This window comes from Trachurus japonicus, chromosome 7, assembly GCF_045865225.1.
Source record: "Trachurus japonicus isolate A0001 chromosome 7, Traja_1.0".
Classification (NCBI taxonomy): domain Eukaryota; kingdom Metazoa; phylum Chordata; class Actinopteri; order Carangiformes; family Carangidae; genus Trachurus; species Trachurus japonicus.
In genome coordinates this window covers 6,860,368-6,886,916 of record NC_140913.1, presented here as the reverse complement: position 1 = coordinate 6,886,916, position 26,549 = coordinate 6,860,368, and the positions used below count along the sequence as shown (strand labels likewise).

At 41.7% G+C, this 26,549-nt stretch overlaps 1 protein-coding gene across 2 annotated transcripts in view; it reads right to left on the bottom strand.

Moving 5' to 3' along the window:
* plch2a (phospholipase C, eta 2a) overlaps positions 1-26,549 on the bottom strand; it is a 193,463-nt gene that overhangs the window by 66,536 nt on the left and 100,378 nt on the right. The window contains exons 1-2 of one of the 2 annotated variants that reach the window (XM_085780982.1): positions 5,187-5,462; positions 429-622 (exon numbers count right to left, since the gene is read on the bottom strand). The exons of the other annotated variant lie outside the window; for it this stretch is intronic. Coding sequence (XP_085637108.1) covers positions 429-622; positions 5,187-5,368 — 376 coding nt within the window. The 5' untranslated portion in view covers positions 5,369-5,462. Of the gene's footprint in view, positions 1-428; positions 623-5,186; positions 5,463-26,549 lie in introns of those variants that run through there. 2 annotated transcript variants of the gene reach the window in all.

The following is a 26,549-nucleotide window of genomic DNA, read 5'->3' as shown; positions in this document are numbered from 1 at the left end:
CTCAGGGCTTTCTTCAATAACACACAACAAACCGAGCAGGTAGTTCTTGAGTTTTCACTGATCAAACGATCATTCCACCAATTAAAATCTGTATCTGTTTTGCAATCGCAGCAGGATGACAGGTTTCTCTCCCAATGAATCTCACTTAGAGCCCTCAGACCGCCACGACAGTCGATCAGATAAAGTTGACTGACAGGGAAAAAGATAAGGATACAGTTACTTCATTCACTGAAAGGATGATCTTAACTTTCAAGCAATAAAATGCCATCTCAGATTTGAAAAAACATTGCTATGAGAACAAGAGAGGGCAGATCCTGCTTTTTAAACAGCTACATCCCCGCTCCCTGGATCCGGAGTCTCACAGCCGAACAGTTTCAGCTGCACTGACCATAAAGAAAGGCTGCAGTGCGCTCCACAGTGCGTCTTACCCATGTAGCCAAGCCGCCACTTAGAGAAGGCCACGATGCTGCTGCCTATCCAGAAGAACTCCTCCACCACACAGGACAGAGAGGCCTCCTTCTGGCTCTTCTGTTTGTCCTTGTCCCCCTCTGAAGAGAAAGCCCCTTTAGCCGGAGGCCCCGGCTTGTCGGCGGTGGAGGCGCACATCAGGGCCGAGGACACGGGGCCCACGGGGAAAAAGCCGTTCTTCTTGGATATACTCATTTAGAATAACTGAAATATCAAAGTTCCTGCCTAAAAGTCAAAAGGATGTTCCTATAAATTAATTCATTTACGCAAAGTTGACATTTAACTACAGAGCTATTGAGTAAATGTTGTGTATCCTCTCCAGCTGCACCGCTATAAAAAAAAACTCCACTTTAACTGTATCAGTCTCTGGTAGTTTCAGAGCAGCATCTGAGGAGGAAAAAGCCACAGGAAGAGAGAAAAAAAAATCTTCTGTCTCCCAGTGGTATCAACAGTTGGTCAATAATCTTGTGATGTTATTGCTCCGGCAAACCTGCTTATTGCTCCGCCATCTCTTCAATATTCCTCCATCTCAAAAATACAAAAAAGATGCAGCAGTGTGTCTTCAAAGCTACAATTTGTCTTCATGCTGTGCCATCATTTCCTCAGCTAGCATTTATCAGCAGTGCTGTGAACAGCCAGCTCCCTGAGAGAGACGCTGAGGCTTGCACGGCGTATGAGAAAAGCAGAAAAGACGTGGAAGCACAACACACCGGCAGTAAACTGTGCAACATGTGTTGGGAGGGTAGAAATCCTAAATCCCTGTGAAGCAGTAATCCTGGTCGAGGAGATTTGCTTAATGAGTGGAGTGAAACGTAGTGACCTGCAGGAAACACCAGGACCGGAGGACAATAGGACATGATAGACCCCTAATAAAGACGTACCGGTATTCGGTACCTCCCTTTATGCTCCAGTACACACTGTAGATCGCATTTCCTCCTTCCAGTTTGCATGTAAATCCTTTAACCACGCATATTTGAGCAATTACAGCAGTTCTTATTGGTTTACCATGTGCTGTAAATGTCGACACAGTAATGTAAACTCTGTGGAATGAACTAGGTCAAGTCTCGGGGCTGATTTCTGACAGGCGGACGCGGCAGTCCGAGCACGCTGGCTGAGCGGTGCCAAACACTGTCAGAACCTGGATCTCTGACCAGCCAGGCGGCTTGACAAACAGGTGCAACGTCCTGAATACAGAGCAGTTTCACTTCCACACACAGAGGGAGTCTGAGCCCTGAGCAGAGGAGGCCACACAACCGTCAACAGATCAGAAAACCTCGTTCAAACATCACACTAACTTAAAGCTTAAATAATCAACAGAAATGTAAATATATTTTCAGTATGATAATTAATCTCAGGAAGATTTCTACTTTTAATAGAATATTTTCATAAACAAACTGGCAATGGACAAGTGATAAAAATGTTTAAATCTGTTAGTGTCATTTGAGTGATACTGTGGCCCTGTCCCATTTCTCCACACTTGGATGAGTGCGCTTGGTTACGCACACACTTTTCTGACGTTTTGCTGTTTGCATAGTGTTTATTAAGTGGCCAAGTGTGCGAGGATATTTAAAACTAAGCAATCGGGACATACTTGACAAGTGCAGCCTGTCATCTGATGCCATTGTGCACACTTCAACTCCGACACACACACACACATAGCACAGCAACAGTTTTAATAAACAGTGCTGCTGGATCACAGTCACATCTACTCCAAGTGTCTCTATGCGCAAGATTCAAAGTAAAAAAAAGAAAGAAAAGAAAAACACAAAGGATTAAACAGAACGTGATGAAAAAAATTCACATAAGTTATAATCAATAGAGAAAATGTATTCATGCGTGCTGAACTTTTGGTCTTTGGAGAAATAGGACACACTTGCGCACTTACACTAAGCCCATGAACGCACACGCCAAGTGCCCAAGCGTGTAAGTGTGATCGAGTGTGCATATTCAGACAGGCCTTAAACAACTGACAACTCAACAGAGTATCATTACAACTTCCCGCTCCCACAGCGTTATACACACACACAGACACACACACACACATGCACACAGTGGCAATAGGCGGACTGCTGCCAACACACAACACTGATCACATCATGTCAAAACATACTCACTTCCCTCCAAACTTTCCAGCCTATTTTAGGGTCAAATACAAAACTTACATGCTAACAAATAGGAGATAAATTCTTTGATGAAGCTAAGATGTGTCACAACAAACAAAACTGTTAAGAAAGCATTGTGATTAATTATAATATAACATTTTATTTGGAAGCACCTCTCGAGACATCGGGGGATGTTTTACAAATCAAACAACACATTAATTAACAAGATAAAAACAGTCTCCTAGGTCACAGCCAGGACTAATTCTTTTTTTTTTTAAGGACAAATATAATGCAAGCTTTTCTAAAATCCTTCACACCTTCACCACACGAACGTCTCAGGGTCCAGCCTCTCAGTTAACTTCAAACAAAGCAGCTGAGAGCAGATTTACACTGTACACAACGGCAACAAGTGCAATTTACCTTCAGAAGGACACATGGGCAGAAGCTAATACACATGTCACAGCATGATATCGCCAGGGAAGTGCTCAAAACATTACTTCAGGTCAACAACAAGCCCCAAAGTTAAAAGCAAGGCAGCAGCAGCAGAGGTCAGGATGCAGCGCTCACACACGCTCACACACACTCACACACACACCATCAAAATCAGTGATATTTCTGCTCCACAGACGCTGAATCATCTCTGAGGAATGAGACAGAGGAGCCGGCGGCTTCATGCCAGGTGGAGTGACACACTGAGTCTGCAGCACCGACACTGGACCCTTCATGAGTTTTTACAGTATTTTTTTTTAAGTTTGGCTTTTTCCATATGACCAGAGAGAGATGTGAACTTGTCGTCTTCAATATTGCATTGTCAAATATCTTAAAGGGATAGTTCAACATTTTGGCAAATTGGTCCATTGCCATAATCCCTATAGTTTTAGCAGTAGGTTTGTTACCTTTAATTGTCGGTGCAAGCTATTTTTAGAACGGCGGAGCAGAGCCGCGAGCTGCTCACAGCTATGCTACGGAGGCTAATGGGATTTCTTGGTTTCCCTCATCAAACTCATCAAATACACAATCCAACAACTCCAAAATGCTCTTGTGGACAAGTTGTGACCTGCACATTCACTACGCTAGTTTTTCGGCAAGCAGAGACGCTAGTTTTGAAAAACTGCTCCCGACGGAAACACGCATCAGCAGTTTTGCATGAATTTACCTTGAAAACAACTCTGTCTCGTAACGTTCCATTATTATCTCATAGCGTGGTGAATGTGCAGGTCACAACTTGTCCACGAGAGTGTTTTGGAGTTGTTGGATTGTGTATTTGATGAGTTTGATGAGGGAAACCAAGTGAACCGTAGTGTAGCTCTGAGCAGCTCGCGGCTCTGCTACGCCGTTCTAAAAATAGCTTGCACCGACAATTAAAAGTAACAAACCTACTGCTGTGACTATATGGATTATGGCAATGGGCCAATTTGCCAAAATGTTTAACTATCCCTTTAAAATAAACTATTTTAATTAATTAAATTTATCAATATTGACAACCATTGATTTACATAAATCGCAGGTTGCCACATGAGCAAGCAGACACACCAATAACCTCAGTGAAATGTAAACAGTTGAATCCATCACGCAGCACCATGACTGGAACAACCTCTTGTGTCACCACAAACAAAATGTGATCATCCCACTGATGAGGCTGACGGTGCGCTTTCCAATTTAAAACTATTAAATCAGGCTTTACCTTCCCACTGTGTGATCTATAATTAAACAGAGTGTCTGACCTAAAAAATAATGTGGAGTGATCCACACGGGAGCAGCGTGGGCCCCCGACTGTGTCAGCAAACCAGACCGCAGGGGGACGACTCAGCCTCCGCCCCAGTGCTTTCCGCATATTGTCGACATTAACTGAAGGAAATCTTTGAATCAATATTAAATGTCTCAAAAACATTTATCAGATGTAATAACTTTAATAACTCCTAAACCCCAACAGTTAAAGAGATAACCAGAGGCTATTTAAACGAAATAAATGCAGCAGCCTAATGGATCATTTCAGCCCAGAGTTCATTGCGGGGTCACGGATAACTTCATACATATTGTGTTGCGTCATCTTCTCTCAAATACACATGCAAGCAGTGTTGGGCACATTACTTTAAAAAAGTAGGCTAATTAGTTATAGTTAGGCTACTAGTTACTTTTCCCAGTAACTGAGTTACTATGAAAGTAACTAGTTACCAGGAAAAGTAACCAACTCACTCAGTATTCCTCTGGACAGGAGCCTGTGCGGAGGAATACTGAGTGAGTTTCCAAGCAGTTGAGTGACTCAAAAAATGTGTAGGCTACACTTTAATGTGTGTATTATTTTGTGACAGGACTTCTTCAGTCAATTAACGGAGCCCTTTCTTGTCAGTAGCTAACGGTAACGGCGTTATAACCGGGTAAATAGTAGCCTAACTTTTTTTGATTACTCGTTAGGCCTACTGAAAAAAGTAGTGCCGTAGCCTAAGTAACGCCGTTATTTTGTAGCGCCGTCATGATTCCCATAACTGCAGGTAACATAAGCAGGGAAAATAAAGCCCATAGAAATGTGACTGGAGTTCGTCCCATCAGCAGCAGCAGCAGCAGCAGCAGAGCACAGTTCAGGAGTAAAACAGCTGTTAGCAAACTCACTCACCGTGACCCACGGGTTTGGCTCTGTCCAACACTTTTCTGCCACATTTTGAAAGATTGTTTTCAAACAGCGGGTTGACTTTACTGTGTCGTTTTCGCACCTTAGACCAAGTGGCATAAATGTGAACTTTCGACGACTTGTCATGGAGATACCAAAGATGAGCTTGGTCGAGGAAACTCTGAGGCATAACACTGTGGAGTCTCTTTTACACTCAAGAGAAACAGACGGAACCTCTTCCGGTCACTCTTATATTATAAATATAAAAATAAAGAATATGACAGCGGGTGCAGGTTTCTTCATTTAGTATCCACACATTAGAAATTACTCATTACTCCGAGTTTTCTTCTTCTTCTTCTTCTTTTTTTCTTTTTTTTGCCGGAAGTCATTATTCAGGTAGCTCATGCACGTGCGTGCACAGGCCTGCGTTGCATTCGGGAACACGTTGGAAAATGGGAAATGTAGCGGCTGCGTCGATTTATGCCTTATGCCCGTTTTTCAAGGAATAATAGACTAGTCTACTGGTATTTAACAGTGTTCAGTTCAGCTGTTAAGTCAGTTTAGCATTGGAGAAATATAATATTTCTCTTTTAATATGTAATACTTTAACCCAAATGACAGAGACATTCCTCAATTCTGCTTCCTCACTTTCGATCAACTCATTTGGAGTAAAAAAAGAAATAATATAAAACTTATGGAGTAGCTTTGTTTAAATTCTCAGAAATATAGATGTAGGCTAGCTACAACAGTGACAAGAAAAGACACAGTGCCATTTTTCAAATAATAAAAGGCAAATATACTAAAAAAGATAACTATTTTGTTTGCAAGTACTACAGATCCCAGGGGATGACACCCTGAGGCTAATGTCCCTTTCAAATCTTAGCCTACATAAAACATCTTATTTTCTGAAAACTAATTTTTATGGTTTACAGTAAAGAAAACTGGAAATGGTAAATCAACTGCATAGATATGTCTCATCATGTCAGCATTTTACACTACAAGGCACATTCACCCATTCACTCACACAACACATTGTGTCCTTTTTCTATCACACATACACACCAACGATACATTGGGGACAGTTTGAGATTTGGCATCAATAAGTTGTCAACATGCAGTCTGGAGTAGTTGTGAATCATCGCTGACTCTACGATCAGGGGACCAACCCTCTCTATTCTCTGAGCCACAGCCGTCTACTATTGACAGATGTCCAGTGAAAACTTGGAAATGTACAGTGGCACATATAATCTTTGACAGATCAATAGCTAGATAGATAGATCTTAGGAAGTGTGACAAAAGTACAATATTAGAGGGAGACAACACATTAAGTAAGAGAGCAGCAGTGCCACGACCTTAAAGGAGACATATTATGCCCCCTTTCCATAAATTAAAATAGATCCCAGGTGCCTTAACTCTTTCGCGACCACACTAATTCCTCAGCACATCCGCTCAGGACCACATGTTTTTGGCTATTTGTTTACCTTTTTCTCACATCGAACCGAACTCTGTACATCACCTAGAAACAAACGGTCTTCACGTGGTTGAAGAGTGACTTTCCAACGTGCTCCTCGAAAAAACGGCGAGTTTTTCCGCCGTTTCGTTCGTGAGTACGAAGTAGAAGAAGAGAGCTGGGTTTCTCCAAAAACGGAGCTCCCGCTCTAGTTTCAGAGAAAAACGCACTTTTGTTTCAAGTGGCAATCTGCTCATTTTACCGGTACTCTGCAGTGTGGCATGTCTCCCAAATCATTTCTACGGCTAAATAAATATATTTGTAGGCAAATCTGGGGGGTGTGGCAGCGTGGAGAGCAGCGGTGCGGGTCTCTGGCTGCAGCGGAGCAGCTCCGTGACACTGCTGTGTGACTGGCCGGCGATGAGTGCTCTGGGGCGGGGGCGGCCGGTCACAGCACCCGCTGCTCAGTGCCCGCTCCGCTGCACGGTGAAAACAGCAGTGATAACGGGCTTTCAGATCCGAGTCTCCAAACCAGAAACGTTTGTAACAGCACCGGAGAAAGTCGCCAGATTTGTCGTCGGTCGCTTTTGTCAAAAAAAAAAGTCACCAAGAGGGTTTGGAAAGTTGCCAGATTCAGCGAGCAAGTCGCAACACTGTAGCCGACAGCCACACAGCTCTGCACGCCGTCCCCAGAGCAGCATTCAAGGAGACCGATTACTCAAACAAAACCAAGATCACACAGTTTATAAAAAACATAATGTTTTGATTGTAGTTTAAAACAGTTTTACATATCAGAGGACTACCATATTCACACACACAGGGTAGCTACCTGAGAGTGTCTATTATCGTAATCTGTAAAAAAAACGGTTTCGACGAGCTAACTCGTCAATGGTTGTGAACGTTCGGCAGGCTGTGACGAGTTAACTCGTCAATGGTCGCGAAAGAGTTAAAGACATATCTGTGACATGCTTTGATCAAAATACCCCAAGGATCAAACATCACAGCTCTCTTTTCATCCTCTCAAAACAGCCCTGTTCAGAACGGCTGGTTTCAGTGCCTGTCCCTTTAAATGCAAATTAACCACTGCTTGCCCCGCCCCACTCCCTCTAAATTGGTTGGTAATTCATCAATTTAGCTCAGGAGTTTCTTGCTGTGCACTGCAGCCATAGAAATAGACGTGGTAGACGTTTTATCGCGCTGAGGGGCCGGCCTCACTCCCATAGTGACATCACCACAGGAGCTGAGTCTGAACAGCCTGTATGAGCACCGTTTTACCAGTCGGTGGGCTGCAGAGTCGATGCAGGACCCGTTTGCTTTCCTCATTCTAGGAGTTGGTAGGCTCAGGGAGGATCAGTTTATGTATGTAGAGACCAGAAAAAAACTGTTTTTCATAATATGGGACCTTTAAAGAGCCTTCAAAAAGTGATATTTCCATAATATGTCCCCTTTAAGATTTCAGGGACAGTTCAGAAGCCCTGGTGACTGTTGTTAACCGTACCCTATAACCTGTAATATCGTACTATTTTTGAACTGTGTTGGATTTCCAGACAATAAAGCCGTTCATCATCTCACAGAACAAAGTGGACCAGGTGCCCACTGGGTATAACCAGCCCCGAAAGTAGGCCGAAGCTCAGGTGGATTGTTTTACTGGGCATCTTGTCTACCTTGTGTTGTTTGTTTGTGATAGTCACAACCGCCTCTGGAGTCAGGCAATCAGTGAGGGGTCACAGGCACTTGACCATTAAAGTGGACACATGGGTGACCTTCACGTCTGATTACTGTGGACAAGCAGGGGGAATGAGCCTTAAGGGATTCAGGGATATAATCAGTATTCTGCTACACACAGAAACCTTTCCTCTCTCCTGCCTTAGGTGGAGGTGAACTGTCCGTGGTGCTGAAATGCTCCAACAAGGCTAGACCTAATGTTGCACTGTGTGGGCCCATGAAAGACTATGCCCTTAAGGGTGCTTTCAAACCTTTCAGGTGCATCCGCCTTTTAAAATCACATGAAGCCACAAGAGCATTAGTGAGGCTGGCCTCTGTTGCTGGGCTATAAAGACTGAAGTTAAGTGCATACTATTGAGAGTAATTCTCTTTTTAAAGGTCCCATAGTTTACACTTTTCTGGTGTTTTATTTTAAGTGTTGATACCAATAAGAAGGTGTATGTTGAGAGAGTGAGGCTCCCTTCTGATTAAAGTAGAGGTGATAACAGTGAAGATTTCCTTGCCTCTGGCAAGAAAGGGAGACTCCACCAGTTTTACAGTTTAATTTCTGCTCCCATGTGTTTGTACTGCATACTGTGTAAAAACTTTCAGTGTGAAGTCACCGTATAGTGGTGGGTTAATCTAGCCTCTGTGAACTGCTCTGCACTTTTTGCAGCAGGCTTCAGGCTTATCAGGCTCCATTAGCTGCTAATAGCATAACACACCCCAATCTATGACCCAACTGTTGGCAGTAGCATGGTGAGCAATTAAGATTATCAGCACCCTGTAATTTAGCTTCTGTGGATTTAAAAAGATCTCACTGGGTCTGAGCTCTCGTCTAATTTCAAGATGAAAGAATTGGAGCTCCTACTGAACTACAATTTTTTCCACAAATCATGTAAGACTGAACAAAAAAATATATCTGTCAAAATCAAGTTATATTAAACAGCATAACATTATTGATGAGCCAAAAGATAAGATGGTATCAGGGTCTCTTTACTGTATGTCAACCAATCATCTCTCTCTCTCTCAATATGTATTGCTCCTTTTCTATGACTATATATATGTTTTCATTTCCCTAAAGAAATAATCAGCATAAAACACACAATTGACTGACAATGAATTATGTGTTGATTATCTAGTATTGTATAACATCACATTAAACATAATGATGTACAAGTCTGTACAAAAACTTCTTTAACCCTTTAACAGTTTTTTAACTGCTGTATCTACTGGCATGTTTTTTTTTTTTAAATTGTGTGTCCCCATACAAAATGTCTTTCTCGGTCTTCAACACACAAAATGCAAAAAAAAAAAAACACACAGCAAATATTGTGTGCAAATGTGTGACGAAAACCCCCCCAAAAACCTTAACCCCAACACCCAAGCAGGGTTTCAAACTGGACGAGCTAATGATCGAAGTGAAAATGACATGATAATGAGGAGAATATGGTTTGGTTCCTGCAAATGATGGACCTGTTATAGATCAATTCATGAACCAGTTAATGATGCCACACTGCTCTGCTTTTACCTACTTTATCTTGCCTTAAGGGATCTTGCAAATTCTAATGATGTCACACCTGGTGGAGTAAAAAGTTGAAAAAACCAGCGGGGAGAAGACATAATGAAATGTAACAATGGACGGGCTTTTGCAGGGGGCATAAAACCCTGGCTTTGATTCCAAAGTGATACAGCGCAGACAGAGATCCACATCTTCTCTGACAGTTGCTGGGAGGGATGACTCCAGAAAGCACTGTCCTGGATATAATGAAGGTGGAACCAAGAAAGAACCTAACTTCATACTGAGATCCCACTTCAAGGCGAACGCCTGCCCAGAAACAGATGTGCCAGTCGTCTGATGAATTTCAGCTCTTAAAAAAGGAAATTTTCAGTCTCCAAACTTCCCGAGGCAGAGAGAGAAAGATGGGAGGAGAAGAAAGTGTTTGTTTTGTGTGTGTGCGTGTAAGAGAGAGAGAAAGACCAAGACAGAGAGCAATCAACTCCCTCTTGGTAGCTATAAATAACAGGAACAGGATATTACATCAGCCTCTGCATAGGCACAGGACATATTAGGGCCAGAGCAACTCTATCTGTGGAGTTTATAATGCCCTCGTGCACTTAGCATTATTACTGCTTATTGCATGAAGGGTTCACTTTCAGAGTGCACGCACAGTGTGCACCACTCACTAGCTCATAATGTGATGACTGACCAGTGTTGTACCAGTTCACTCATCACAAGAGTCCACTAAAATTTCACTTCACACAGATTTAAATGAACTAGTTCACGTTCATTTCTCCATAGCCAGATTACTACAGTACAACCACAGGCAGAGACTTATTTTAAAAGCCATGTGAGTAAATGTGGCAGACGTAATGCACTCTATACACATTTTATATTGTGCAAAAAATGAAAGAAAGATGAAACCTTTTGTGTGTTAATAAAATTATTCAACAAAGTAAAAAAAGAAAAGAAAAAGATAGAACAAGATGAAAGGTGTGGTATGATTTCAGTCACCTACAAAATATCAATACAATAGTATTGCACAGGCAGATGAAACAAACAATAACCTGAAATCTGTCGGTGGGTGGAAAACACTAATATAACAATAAAACATGACATTTTAAAGTGTAAATGCTGCTACAATGTTAGAGAATATGTTTTTCCTACATTTCGCCCATTATTATCCAAGTGGCTTCATCAGTTTGTGTAGACTAGACTGGCTAGTCTGACTCAGGTATTTAAACTCTGTGAAGGTGACATCCAGGTGTGATGTTATTGGCCCAATCCCTGTGAGGATGCCACCCATGAGACTCCTGCTGTGTGTCAACAGTGACGATGGTTGTTATAGGTAACAACTCTCGTCTAAGTTGTTTGTTGGTGTCACAGGACTCTGGTTTGAGACTTGTTATGGCACATGGGGTTGGTTGTGTCTGGTGCTGACACTTTGAGGATGGTATATCTAATTTTTCTGGTAAAGAGGAAAGGACAATGTTGTAGATAGGGGAGAGATTGCGCCATAAACCCCTTCCTCTGTTTGTTCCTCCCATTTTTTACTTGCCAGTCTAATCAACAAAAACTGATGCTACTTGGATAATGTGCGAAACATCTTCAAAGACAAAAACTAAATCCAGTTGACCTGATTCAATTGCCTAGAGATGCCTCTGACCTGGACAAATGAGAATTTGCACAGACAATATGACACTTTTGTTTCCTCCAGCGTGTACATGCTTTGGTGTTGTTAAAGAGTTTTATATAGCTTTAATTATTTAGAGAGTGTCCATCATGTTGGCCATCCCCCAAGGACATAACTCCAGTAACCCTGACAAAGAGCAGTGAGGTTGTTATAGAGGCTTGTCCTGAAACAGGACCTGCTCAACACAATGCATGCTGGGTTTTAATTTCATTTGGTTCATATGCTTTTTAAATATTCAAACCCATGATAGTGGCTTTTAATGGATGTACCATTCCACGTTGTGCATCCATCCATATTTCATACACATTTCCTCATGAGTCATAACGCGTTGGGTGTGTGATGACAGCTGGTCCAACTGCACCATGGTGGATTTTTTTTGTATGTTTAATATCCATTTCAATTAGAGTCAAGGGATCAATATCCTTTTCAATTATGTACAATAAACCTAATTCTAATAAGCCTCTTAAGTCATGTGTTCAGCTTTGTCCAGCCTTGATCTGGGCTCTGACAACATGCTGATTAAAAACACACAATTTCACACTTACAAGTTATAATCACAGATATTTCCTACAGTTGTAAGGGAGCAAAACACCCTTGTATGGCCTCTCTCACACTCTGCACATAGTGCATGTGTGCATGTGTCTCCACCCACATTCCCTCAGTGCAGATTAGGACTTCCACGAGCCAACATGTCTCATACAAAGACGAGAGGGGACACTTCTTCTGCTGCTGCCCACACTAACGAGGAAAGAGAGAGAGATGCTCCGTCCTGCCTCTTCCTTTATTCCTTATCCTCGCTGCCAGATTCAAACGGAGAGCGAAAAACATGTGAACCATCCACTTACAGAAGAGGAATGAGTAGGAAAAGAGATGGCTGAGCACACACACCACTAAACAACGAGGCTCCTCTTTTTATGTTTCACTTGGCTGCAGTATTCAAATAGAAACTACAAGCTGGTGGTAAAAATAGAAACTTTAGAGTCTTATCTGGAGGCTTTTATACAAAAATCTAATAGCTGATAGCAAGTGCCATTTTTTTAAATTTGAGTTCATGGTCAACAATAAATGCGAAGTGGCTTGTCCACAGCTGCATCTGCGCTGTCAAACTCTGGGTTCGGTGTGGAGCTGGTTGCTTCTTGTTGGTTCATTTGGCTCAGTTCCACATGATGAAAGAGCAGGACCCCGGTGTGGAGTTACCAAACCATCTGAAGCTGCCAGATGGCATATATAGTGGCACAGGGGAAGCCGAGGCCCACTGCTAAGCCCTGCAGGGGTGCGACAACCGCCGCAGTGTGTGTGTGCGACGGTGTGTTAGTGGCTGTTATTGGGGAGTCAATACAGAAGATTAGCGGCAGCAAAATCCCTTGATACCTTCTTATGCACACACAAACACACAACCTGCACAAGCTCACATGCACGGATGGTTTCGCTTTGAAATCCTACCTCAATCTGCCAAGTGCTTTTGCTGCACACACACACACACACACACACACACACACACACACACACACACACACACATACACACACACCTTTGTTTTACTATGTCTATAGGGTTTCTCGTCAACATAATGTATTCCCTAGCCCAATACCGTAACCCTAACCCAATTTTGATCCTAATCCTAAAACCTAAAGTCCTAACTTGGCAGCAACCTGTGTGGCTGGAAAATGAAACCAACGCAGATAGGCCACATACTGCAGTTCCTCAAATGACCACTTGAGGGTCCAAAAGTGAGTCATTACCCATAAACTCCCATGTGTCTTAAAGCAGAAGTAAGCGGAATGTTTGTGTTAATATAAGTCTTAAATAGTTCTATCTTCCGACAGCAATCACTTATATGGAGTGTTTGGTCTGAAACACGGGTCTGTCAGTCACTCTGCTCTGCTGTAAGCCGAGGAGAAAACTTTCCTTGTATCATACAACCTTTATCCAATGAGGAGAGAGAACGGCATGAAGGGGTGGTCCTCTCTGTGTGTGCAGCCAAGGGATGCGCGTGAATGTGGTGACGTAGGGACGAGGGCGGGGACTGCTAACTCCATCGGCTGACAGGAAGTTAGCCAAAACCACCGGATCGCTTACTTCTGCTTTAACACAATCATTAAGTATCCCACACAGTTTGATTCATCATTTCTAGACCTCACCGTGGCTAAAATGTAAAGTGAATGAATAATCAGTCATTCCACCCTTACAGGAAAACCACATGAATTTCACATGTGATTCACATGTGATTCACATTCATGTTATTTGCACATGGGAAACATGTGGTTTTGGCCCAATTTTATGTGAATCATATGTGAATTCCCATGTGAACCCATTTTCCACATGTGGTAACATATTTTACACATGTGCTCTACATGGTAACACATGTACCACATGTGAAAACATCTGTTTATATCATATTATATTGAAGAGCTTACCGTTTTTGTTGTAATTTAGACAATGGACTGCATTCAAGGTTGGTAATATTTATAAATCATAATACTGTAATCAGAATCAGATACAGTACAACCTCCTCCGAAAACATTTACTGTGGACTTTTTCTAAATAACAAAAAAGCTTTAAAGATAAATCAAAATGTAATTCATGAGGAATACAAGAGCATTATGTTTGTACAGGTGAAAGGAGAAGAGAGACTAAAGTGATGGAGTCCAGACAGAGAGCAGCATCCAGCAGGTGGTGAACCTGAGAGCAGCAGGGTTATCAAAGAGGAGAGGACTCAAAAGATCTATCGGAGGTTCCTCAGGGGAGGGCTGGTGTAAAGCTAGAGATCACTTTCTCAGAGGCAGAAGCTTGTGGACAGAGCTGAGGAGGGAGGGAGGGAGAGAGCAGCTGGGGAACAGGAGAGGCAAGAGACATCAGGTTTAAAAAAAAAAAAAAAAAAAAACTCCTCCACTTCTACGGATTTTCCGTTTGAAGTTTATGTGTTTGTTTGAATTGACTTTTTTTTTTTTTTTTAACTTCCTCTTCCTATTATTTTTAGAGCTTTGCACCTGCAAAAGCTGTCACCAGTGTATTCAAATCAGCTTCACTTCGAGAGATGAAATGATAATACAGAAGTCTCACTCGTTATAATGTCCAATTATATCTTTGGCTCCATAAGCACTGAATTAATCATTAAGTCGCTCTCAGTCTTTCCAGGCTCCATTCAGCTTTTTAATTCAAACGAAAGCCGTAGCGAATGGCCTGGAGCGATTCAGATCTGTCCACTGATCTACTGTTGACTGCCTCACTACTATCATTACTAAATACCAATCTCACTCATGCTTGTAGCTGCACAAATGGTGTCTTGGCTCCGATGTGCAACACAGTAGTGAGATTTTTAACGCTTGCTAAAACCCACTGTGACTCCATATTGAATCCATGGAGATATTATCATTGTGTACTTCCATAAATCGCAATGTGATAATAAAAAAAAATTAATAACAATGATAAAATCTGGTACCATTGAGGATTTAGCTGCCTGTGTACATGGAAGCTGATATGAAGACTTGCCATCTTTTAGTAAAACAACCCCTAAAGATGTTTTTAGATGTAAAGATATAACAGATCTACAGGTCTGAACTTAGATAGATCACTTTCTGGGTATTTTTGTACATAACTGAGGATGCACAGTGGAGGAACAGACATGCACAGTAAGAGGAGAAAGAGGTCATCGTTAAGTCAACAGTCTTAAAAAGAAAAGGCATCTATCATGTTGTAAAACTCAAAGATGTCCCGAAGTCATCATCATTTTTATATCTGCAGGCAGCTGTCACCCCAAGAATGGGAAAGTGGGAAAATGGTCTCATTCAAAAGGTCTAATAAGACATCTTAGCACACACACACATTAGCTTTATGGTATTAGGTGTCTTCAAGCCTAAAAAAGCAGTCTAATGATGTAAATAAGATGCTTTGGGCCCAAAGCTTTGATTTATGGACCTATGTTTATACCAGGGGTGAACTGACTCCGCCTTCTTTCTGCCTGCTCAAACAAACTTGGCAAAATAGCAGTAGTAGTCAGCGACATTTCTCTCACAAATGGAGTGTTTCCCTTGACCTGGGATGGACTATAGTATAGTCACTATACTAACTTTATGCTACAATTGGATTATGAGAAAAACAGAATACATTGAGTTTGATTTTAAAAAAGGCTTTAAAACTGCTGTTGATAACTTGTCATGACCAAATAAGACGGTATTCAGATACAGTTTATATATACCAGGTTGAGCTGGCACCAGGTTTAGATCTCTGAGATCTAGGTCTACTGATGTTGACAGGTCGAAAGCTGAAATTAAGGTGAAACTGAAGATTTCATCAATCATATTCTATTTTTGAATATCTGCAGATGGCAATGTGTACGGTACCATATATCCATTACAAAGTTATACTTGAAATTTGTTCAAAAATACTACTGAACTAATAAAACTTGCGTTGATGGGCCACAGTAAAGTTTAATCACCATTAGTTAAAATATGATATAATTCATGACTTTTAGCTTCCCACTGCAACCCAGAACAAAAAAACCTCAGCAACTCAGCAAGCCTTTTTTCTTTCAGTACTGGAAGTGCTGGAGTTAACACCGGGTCCATTAACACCTGACTCACTAAGAGCTGGGGATTGGCAACACATTATCCTGCCAGAGATGAGGCCAAAAGGCTGCCTGAGTCTGGAAGTTATCATTATTTCAGCGATGCAGGTGAATTCAGTTCATTCCATGGTAAATACACTTTGGCATGAAAGCAATCAAACAATGGATTTTGTCTTATCTTTTCTGTAAAGGGAGCAAAACAATCTCCAGAGGCCAGAGGTCAGAGGCCAGAGGCCTGCGTTGTCTGTTGAAGCCACATTTATCAATGTCACACCACAAAACCTGGCCAAGCATTGAAGAATACTTCCTCTGTCAGAGAGCATGAGGAGGCCACAACATGCTGAGCAGCTGACGAGTCCAATGTCTGCACACAGCACAAACACACTTGTTTTATAGTGTAGCAATCTCCTTTTATCTTTGACAGATAAAGCACTTTGGTATAAAGTTCTGCTGCTGATAATGGATTTTTAATGCTGCTCGAGTGGGTAGATACGATAAATATGGATCCACTTTTCAATTCCGCTTTTTATTACACTTATTTAGACCTCACGGTCACCATGAGGACACAGATCAGTTGTAAAAATGTCATTTACCATGTTTAGTTCTCTTAAAACTAAAGGGCGGCTTGATATGTACCAGTCCCAGGTGGCGGAGGGGGCACGGGGCCCCACTGACTGGCCCAGACAGCCTGGCTGCATGATCCTTAATTAACCCCCTTGCTCCCCACCCCACCATCACCACCACCAACACCACCAAAAGAAATGAAAACACAAGGGACACAATTAAAATACACATCCATCTACAACAGACACACAAACATGTGCAGCTAAGATTTGATCTAAATTTTAATTTTGTGTTCTGTTCTCTTATCCTAATGCTGTTGTTGTCTTGTTTGGATTATTGTCTGATATCATAGCTCTTTCAGTTTGTATTGTCATGTACTGTATCATGTTCTTAAAGGGATAGTTCAATATTTTGGCAAATTGGCCCATTGCCATAATCCCTATAGTCATAGCAGTAGGTTTGCTACCTTTATTTGTCGGTGCAAGCTATTTTTAGAACGGCGGAGCAGAGCCGCGAGTTGCTCAGAGCTACACTACAGAGGCTAATGGGATTTCTTGGTTTCCCTCATGAAACTCATCAAATACACAATCCAACGACTCCAAAACGCTCTCGTGGACAAGTTGTGACCTGCACATTCACCACGCTATGAGGTGACGAGACGGAGTTGTTTTCGAGGCAAATGCAGAGACTGCTTGCCAAAGCAGCTATGAGGGAAACCAAGAAATCCCATGAGCATCTGTAACATAGCTCTGAGCAGCTAGCGGCTCTGCTCCGCCATTCTAAAAACAGCTTGCACCGACAAATAAAGGTAACGAACCTACTGCTAAGATTATAGGGATTATGGCAATGGGCCATCTGCCAAAAATGTTGAACTATTCCTTTAATCTAAAAAAGACCTAAAGCTGTCATCTTTACAGGTCTACAGGTCTGGATGCCCCATACAGAGGTCTGGGAACCTAAAGGAACAAAGTCTGGAAAACTGCTAAACGGTGGTGAATGGAATAACAGAGCTTTGACTTTCACTTTTCATAACTTCTCATTTAGATTCAGCAGATTACAAACTGTGAAAATCCCAGGAGCCTCTGCAGTCAAACAGGTTTTATTCCAGGTGCGGCCCAGTATGAATTCATAGCTCTCACACACAGCAAAGCAATAACCGTAGCAACGTGAACAAGAGCCCATTAGAGAGTAGAAAGGCGCAGAGCTGAATCGTCTGGAAGGCCACTGTGACGTGTGAGGAGCCGAGAGCAGTCAGTCATCTGTGATTCCCTGTGGTTTTTTTTATACACACACAGGGCTTATGACGTGCCTTGGCAATTTCAATTCACCACTGCATCAATCAATTTGCACTTCTTTACCAGCAAGCGTTGGCTTCTGCCGCCTTAAGTCATCTGAGGCAGTTCTCCCTAATGGCAAAATAAATGTTTGTTTTGACATTGGCTTCCACAGGGGCCTCATGATCTCTGAAAGTGGAGGCTGAAGGAAGTTTTTTTCTTATTCCGAAGAAATAAAAAAAAACGCTATTTGGCATTTATTTGTTGTTGCTGCTGCCGCTTCTATGCAGAGACACTGAAAAACCACCTCTCTTATTCACAACGATGCCCTGGATAGATGCGGTGTCAAACCCATGTCGCACTCCTGCATCATGGGTATTGTTAGGGACTCCCACTAGTGCTATTGACTCCCAAGCTAAACAAAGAAAATCCATAAGGTAGATTTGGAGAGGAGCTCTGTGAGCAGTGATTAAATCCTCCTGAAGCCCACTGCTTTTCTCAGCCAATAGACGCTCAGGTGCACACGCTCTACTGCTCTCCTTCCTCACACACAAAAACACACACTTTTCATACTGTTTTCGGGCAGCAGCCTAAAGACAAGACCACATTTCCCACATACATGGCTATCGACCATGAAGGCGCCTTGCGTTGAAGCGGCGCTCCAGATTAAAGAGAGCGTGGGCAGCACGTGAAGCCTTCCTATCAGGAAGATAAGGTGCTCTCAGAGAACTCCCCCACATCATCAGTGCAACGCTCATTAAACCTATTAACATAACAACCAATAGCCAGCGGTTATAACTCCCCACAAATAGCAAAGGCTCATCACGTGATCACAGCTGTTCTGTTAGCAGCGGCTCATCGTGGCTTTGACACAACAAAACATATTCTAGATGAGTGAAAAATGAACGTGTAGTTTGGTTTGTGCATTGGTTTCACACTGGGGAAAGTAATACACTGGCCACTTTTGCAATAATGGGTAGGCTATACTGCTGAAGGGTACAGTGACCTAAAAGAGAAAAGGTCCAGATGAAGACATTAACCACATGCTACATTTCCAAAAATGAACTGTAATCGTTCCTTTTTGTGCCTGCTGGCCGTCTGAGCAGCATTTATGGGCCTCATGCAGTGGAGCAGCTGTACAGGGAGCAAAGCTACAGGGTTAAGCAATTACCCAAGCTTGTGATGTTCAAAACGTTAATTTGAAATAGCTCCTTGAGGATTTTTGAGGACGTTTTTCATCTAAGAAACTGTTTTAATCTCAACAGAAGCACTTGTTTCAAGTGTCTAGAGTGTTCTTTTGTGGCAATGTCAGTTAACTTCACCTAAGTTTCACAATAACTGGCTATAATTGATTAATTTTCCAAAACGACCTTTTTACAAATAACACTTTTCTGCTTTGACAGTCCCTTCATAAAGTCTTATAAATCACTGTTATAAGATTCACATAGATGTTTCCCAGTCTGCCCTTCTATGGTTAAAGTTGAGTAAGATTTAAAACTATTGAGGAGTGAGCTTTGATAAAACAGTTAATGTCAGCAAATGATGCCACTTTGTTCAAGTTAGTTACTTTACATGACTTTATGGTCATGGTTGTGTTTCCTCTAACTGCTGAGCTGAGGCATTAAACCATCAAGAGTTCAAAAAGTTACAGTTCCTTGTTGCTGGCCCCAAAAGCCTCACATACAATTATATGACCATGTGAAATTCCCCAACTTTGCAGTACAAGTTGGTCCGTTTTATATATGTACATGTATATACTCTCGTCTATAAGTCATTTGTTTAAATTTCATTATGGTATATGGTTTGCGTCTCACGTTCACTGTCTTATTATGAAGTTGAGTGTCCTGTCTTCCTGTGATTACATCATGTGTCACACCTGTGTCTGATTGCACCACCTGTGGCTCGTTCCCTTGTGTATTTAACCAGTGTTTTCCCGTTGTCCTTTGTCAGGTCGTCTGTTGGCTGCGCCGTGCTCTTGTTTTTTCCCTGCTTGTTCACGTGGTTACCTCCATGAGGGTAATAAACTGTTTGTCACGTGTCTGCATTCTTGGGTCCTGTCAAACTCTGACCCGACAGATACAGTTTGTTTATTTACAGTTGTGCCTGCTCTGCTCAGTATCACCTCAGGTAACTCATGTCAATGAACATTTTCATGTTTGTGGTATTGGTGCCATTAAAGGATTTATCATGCAGATATCAGACAAATAAAGAAAGTCTGGTTTTTAGAGATGAGTAAAATTCTCATGTTCCCTCATAATATAATAGCACTAATTAGCAGGTATTGGTGTCAGCCTTCACTATACCTGGCTTGTTAGCGTAGCTCATTAACTAGCCAATTAGCCAGCAAAATAATTATACTTGGGTTATCCTTCGAGCAAGACACCCAGCTGCTCAGCTGTGCTAAGGCTGCTAATGGGAGCATATGCTGACCACAGTTATTAAATCAGCCTGCACTAATGTTTCAGAGCCTCACATGCTCCACCTCTTCGCCCTTTTTTGGATCAACCAGGGGTAAGGCGGAGTCAGACACTGCCAACATGGCAAAGGTTGAGCAGCCCGCTTTGAGCTTTGAAATGCTCTTATTAAATCTATGGGTGACTCTCTTTATATGCAGTGTATAGTTTTGTTTCACAGTAATATAATGGCTTTTGAATACAGCAAAGATGCAAAAAAGAAGTATAAATACCTGGTTAAGTAAATAAGTTTGTGTGTTTGAGTGTTCTGGTCTCAGCTGTTTCACTTCAATCAATTAGTCAATCTTTGTAGAGCACTTTCCCCCCTTTTTTCTTTTCTTTTTTTTTTTTTGACAAAAAAGCAGCTATACATGATAAAATAATAAATAAAAAAGAACATTACGTGCACATTTACAAAAAAATTTAACCATTGAGGAATTAAAAACACTGAGGAAAAGCTATCTTACACTCACCTACATCTGAGTCAATATGAGTTGTACAAATGGCTGTAACAGCACACACATTTGGACAGTCTCTTCAAAGGAGCTAACATGTACACACCAAAAGTGATGGAAGTGGATGTGTGAAGGGGAAAAAGTGGGTTGTCAAATCCCTTAATCCTTTGTTGCCAGTGCACACCATCAATCACTGGATGTGATTTGAAGATACTGTCGGATGAAGCCCAGCTCAATCCCAACTTCAGTAAAGTCTGGGGAGACACTGTTTGACCATCGACATACTTTGTTACAAGTGCACTAATGCCTGTAGGGTAAAATCATGCTTACAGTCGTCGGTGGATACTCCTGACTGTCTAAACTCATCGTCTTACCTAAAGGGTTTTGTTTCTATAACAGCTAACGTACAGAGGATCCAGTTCATGAGCTGGCTCCAAAGCTGGGGCAATACACACATGTTTTTTTTTTTAAATAATATATTCCATTTGATACCTACATACACAGCAAAAGAAAGGAAGAGACCGAGGGGGGGAAAAGCAGGGAAAGAGGAAGTGAGACAAGGTGTTAAACCACTCCATTCTCAAACACTCAAATAAGCACTTAACGGGTACCTGAAGGAGGGTTGTTTGCCATCTTGTAATCCTTCCGATATTGACACACTGTTTCCACACCTTAACAGTAGCTCCTTCCTAATCCTCAGCTTCCCTTGTTTTCTCCGGTTTAACTCTTTGATGATATTTTTTTCCGAGTCAACATCTCTGATGAGAGACGGAAAAGAAGCGAGGCCTCCGGACGCCGTACCACAGTTTATCGTGACCTGCTGAGAGGGCCGGTTTTAATAATAGCTCTTCGCTGCTGCTTGATTGTCATCTCTTTCAACGGGGGCCGCTCAACAAAACATCTCGTATTCTGCCTGGGCATTCTTCTCACATAGCTGCTAATGAAACACCAGTGTGTGTAGAGGCTTACAGAGCTATTTCAGCCAGGAATCAACTCAGCCCTGCCTGCTCAGTGAGGTGAGACCCATCTGGAGTCTGGATTAACTTTCCTCCTCATTCTATCTGCAGACATTCCTGAGTGAAATCTAAAATGCAATATTTTAATACACATCGGAGCCCTTTTCTGTAATGGATCAGAGATTTCGATGATTATGCTGGAGACAGGGGCACTCACTATGTGCACCTGTGGGTTTTTCTCAGATGTGTGTGAACGGGTATATTTGTGGAATTGAAGTTATGATTATAAAGAGGACTTCAGCAGGAGACGGATTAGCAGGACAGAGCAAGTAGCAGGTGACAAAGTACCTGGAAGCCTGAGTGACAAAAAACGTGCAACGCCACTCAGTTGTGACAGTGTGATGGGAGAGAAGGGACAACGATAAATGCAAATGTCTATAAAGTGCAGCCCTCCTTGTAGAGGTCCATGGAGGATTCACAGCACCTGTCTTCTGATTGGCTGAGAGAGTGATAGATTTTTGTTTAACACTAAGTAAAATCAAATTCTGCAAGATTAGATTGAGGGTGCAGGTGGGCGGGGTTTGGGGCATGATTAAAGAGTGGTTCTGCTTTCTTGTGACATCACAAAGTTAGTGAAGTCCTAACGGCTCATTTTAAGACTCTGTTTCTGAATACAAGCTGTGTGCATTTCTCTGTTGACTTAGCAATTTCATAGTTTCACAGTATCATTATAGAACCTAGACTAAGAAATCTCACTTTATACTATGAGGGACCTTTAAAGGGATAGTTCACCCAAAATTGACATTTCTACTCACCCTCATGTGGACTAAGGGCTGGGAGAAGTTTCAGAGTCCTCCGTGGCTTCTCTGAGTTACAGGGGGTCTCGGCGTAGCAGTGCATGTCCATATAACGGTTGCAAATGGATACTAACTGTCTTCGTAACAAAAAGACACACCAAAAAACATCCAAATACCTCCATGCTGCTCATATGTAATGTCCGTCTTGTATTGAAGCCCCCCCAAAAATTAAATAAGTCTATTTTTCAAGCTTGTTTGTAGCGGAAGCTCCTCTTCCCGGTTCGTCAAATTTGGACGAACCAGGGTCTGTCCTCTTCCCAGCTCGTCCAAATTTGACGAACCGGGAAGAGGAGCGTCGAGAAGCTTCCGCTACAAAACAAGCTTGAAATATAGACTTATTTAATTTTTTTCAGGACAATTTCGCATTTCGGGGCCTCAATACAAGACGGACATTACATATGAGCAGCATGGAGGTATTTGGATGTTTTTTGGTGTGTCTTTTTGTTACAAAGACAGTTAATATCCATTTGCAACCGTTATATGGACATTCACTGCTACGCCGAGTTCCCCTGTAACTCAGAGAAGCCACGGAGGACTCTGAAACTTCTCCCAGTCCTTAGTCCACATGAGGGTGTGTAGATAATGAGTGAAATTTCAATTTTGGGTGAACTATCCCTTTAAGAATAGACACATGCTCATTATGTCTGGTCTGTGAGGTGCAATGATTATTGTAATCAAAATACACAAATGCACTTTTTTGCTTGCTGGGCTTGTATTCAGACCATGGAAGATGTCAAACTTGAAGTGTCCTGAAAATCCCATAGTGTGACGGCTGTGGAGTGAACTTGCAGCATCTCTGCCTCAATGTAACGGTGAGGGAAACAAGCCATAACAACGAATGACAAGACAAAGCTTGTCAATAAAATGCTCCATTGCTTCTCGTATAGGGAGCCGCCCGCTGGCGCTACTGCTTCCTGACCCAAGATCTAATGTGACATTTTCACAATGGCAACGTTGCAGCAGACATACACATGCGCACATGCAGACACATGCATGGTTGCGCACAGAAACGGGTCACATTACAGTTCAGCCCATGTGGGAATTTGAATGTCAGTGTCAGTAATGTTGAACAGAAGCTGCTGATGCTGACAATTCATTACCCTCTTCATTCTATGTGTAACAATTCCTGTGAACAAATGTTTACAATATCAGTCGTATAACTGAATGCTGATCAACCAATGAGTTGAGTTTAAAGAGTTTCCATAGAAAACCAGTGTATTAGTGACAAATCCAGCTGTAAATATGTAATTAGTGTTGTGGTGTATTTGCACACAATATTGTGAAGATGTTTCACTCTGGTCCGATGCACAGACCCCTCAGCTTCTTCACTCTAAGGTCCTGCTCCCTGTGAGACAATCACAGGGTTTTAAGGATGCAACACACTGTGGGCCTGTGATCCGATAGTCAGCAAAAATAACTGCTACTCATTTGGGATCAGAAAAGAAAGTATGCTGTCACTTTTCATTGTCATTTTTTAAAAATAAGTCTGTCAAACAAGATAAGCTCCCAGACTATGACTCCCAGAGGAGGTAAATATGCATCAGAAACACAAACACCATTATTTCATCTGATTTAATAAAGTTGACTCATTACTTCTGCCACTTAGAAATCTTCTGAGTGCAGCTGTGAGCAAAAGCTTGTTTTTACGAGCATGTATCTATCATTCTCCGGTTAATATTTGATGAGGGTGCGTTTGAGCTGATGCACAGTGTTCCTTTTAATAATTTGGACTTTGCTTCATGAAGAGTCTCTTCATGTTAGGGACCCACCGTTGTCTGCTGAGAGAGGCAGAGGGCAGCGCTTAGACAGAGCTATACACGACAATCTTCTTTTCTCAGTATGAAAACATAATAATAATGGAGATGTTCTCTGCCACAGAAGACAGACAGATGCACTCATTTTAAACAGTGACAATAATAGTGTCACTAGATCCTTTGTCTGGTGGGGTAACAGTAGGGTTGTCCCTTAGTACCCTTAATATCTTACAGATTACTTGTGGTCAAAAACTACTGTTTTAACTTTAGAGTGACACTCATCCAAGTCATCTTCCTTCAGTTTTTGAGGCTCTATAACAACTTATAACAACATCTTTACTCTGATTCACTTGAAGAGACATGTATGTACCATTATGCAATTTTTTTCTGATTAAAAAACATATACTTGACATTTATTTGTTATATAAAATGAGACTACTACCAACATTTTTCATCAAACCTCACCTGAGGCGTTGCTGCAGCTGATGAACTGATGCACAGATCTGCTCTATTAACATTAACATTATTATTCTGACATTAACGTGTCAGAAACATCCACTTGTGTTTATTTTTAATCAGCTCTGCACCGTCAGATTAGAGCTCACCTGTCTGTGTGTGGTCAGCCTGCTGCCACCGGATTTAAAATGATGACAAATGGATGATAAAATTAGGCGGGACATGCAAGTGCAACCTAATCAATTGGACAGTCTGTGGCTACTTTAAATGTCCATAATAAAATGGCTCATATCAAGTCAATGAACTTAACTAAGGATGGTGTTACATGAATACCAATACTTTGTTTGAAAAGATTCAGCCTTATAGCACATCTGATAGTACAAAATGTTCCTTTTAATTAACACGTCTCACAATTCATAAGCTAGATGATGATGAATGATGCCATTTTGGAAGCTTTTCCGATCTGTCAAGAATCTATCATGTTTTGTCAGCATTACAATCATTAAAGCGAAATATTGACCGAGGCCAAGTAGCCTTGAGAAAACTCCATCTATCAACCTTTCTGGCACGATATTGTAACATGACTCAGAATATAATGCAGCCAGTTCTTTCAGATTGACATGCTTTCTTTGCCGCTACCACCATTGTAGCTTTAATATCAAACGGCAGCAGATTTCCTAGACAGTGACAGGTGATTCAACTTTTGCCCCTCTAGTCTTCTGGCAAAATCCCTCTGATGTGTCCAAAAGAAAAGTCATTATCATTCCTGTCAAACAGCCCCATCCTGCAACGTGAGCCTTATTAAACAGAATGTAGAATTACATTCATGCTGGGGAGACCGACAAATGGCATGAAAGCACGCTCATCAAACACCAGCAGTAGGTCTACCCCATTTAGTCTGTCACTACAGTGTTGTATTTAAATAAATTCTTTATGATATTTGCATTATGGCTGTGCAGTATTCTCGGCTGTGAGACTTTAGGAGTACAAGCCGTGGTGATAATACAGAGCAGTATGGAGGGGAGGGGATCACAGATGGCCATATAGCTGATCAATATTCCTGCAGGCGAGCCAGTCAATGACCTGTGCAGAGGTTCCTCATAAAATCAGACATGAGAGGATGGGTTCATGAGCACTCTAACTGCTTCTTCCTGTAATGATACTGGATCATTTACTTCACAAAAAATACATGAACAGCAATATTTGATTTAACATGTGCTACTATTTAAACTTTTGGTCTTATTATATACTGTATATAGCTACATACCATATACCATACCTACCATGTATATATAGATGTACCAAGTGTGTGTCACAGCCTGCTATATCTCATTCCTCTGTGCCATAGAGCTCCACTGCCTCCAAAAAACTATTAAGAACACATCATTGAGCCACACTGCTGCACTGTGACATGTTCCTGAAAAGCTATACGGACAACCTGTAGTTTATTTTTGGCTCAGTCCCACACTCATTACCCTGCTACCAGAAAAACTCACTATATTATAAATATATAGATTGCAGTGGCGAGACAGGCTGGAGTCAGCTGTGGGTGGCTGGTTATATGCTAACTTCTGGAGAAAAAAAGTGATGGAGTTAATACTGGTGTGACCCTCCACTACTGGAGACAACTTTTGGTGAGTAAAGGAATGAAGCGATATTTCTTTGTTTAGTCAGATTAGCTACAAAC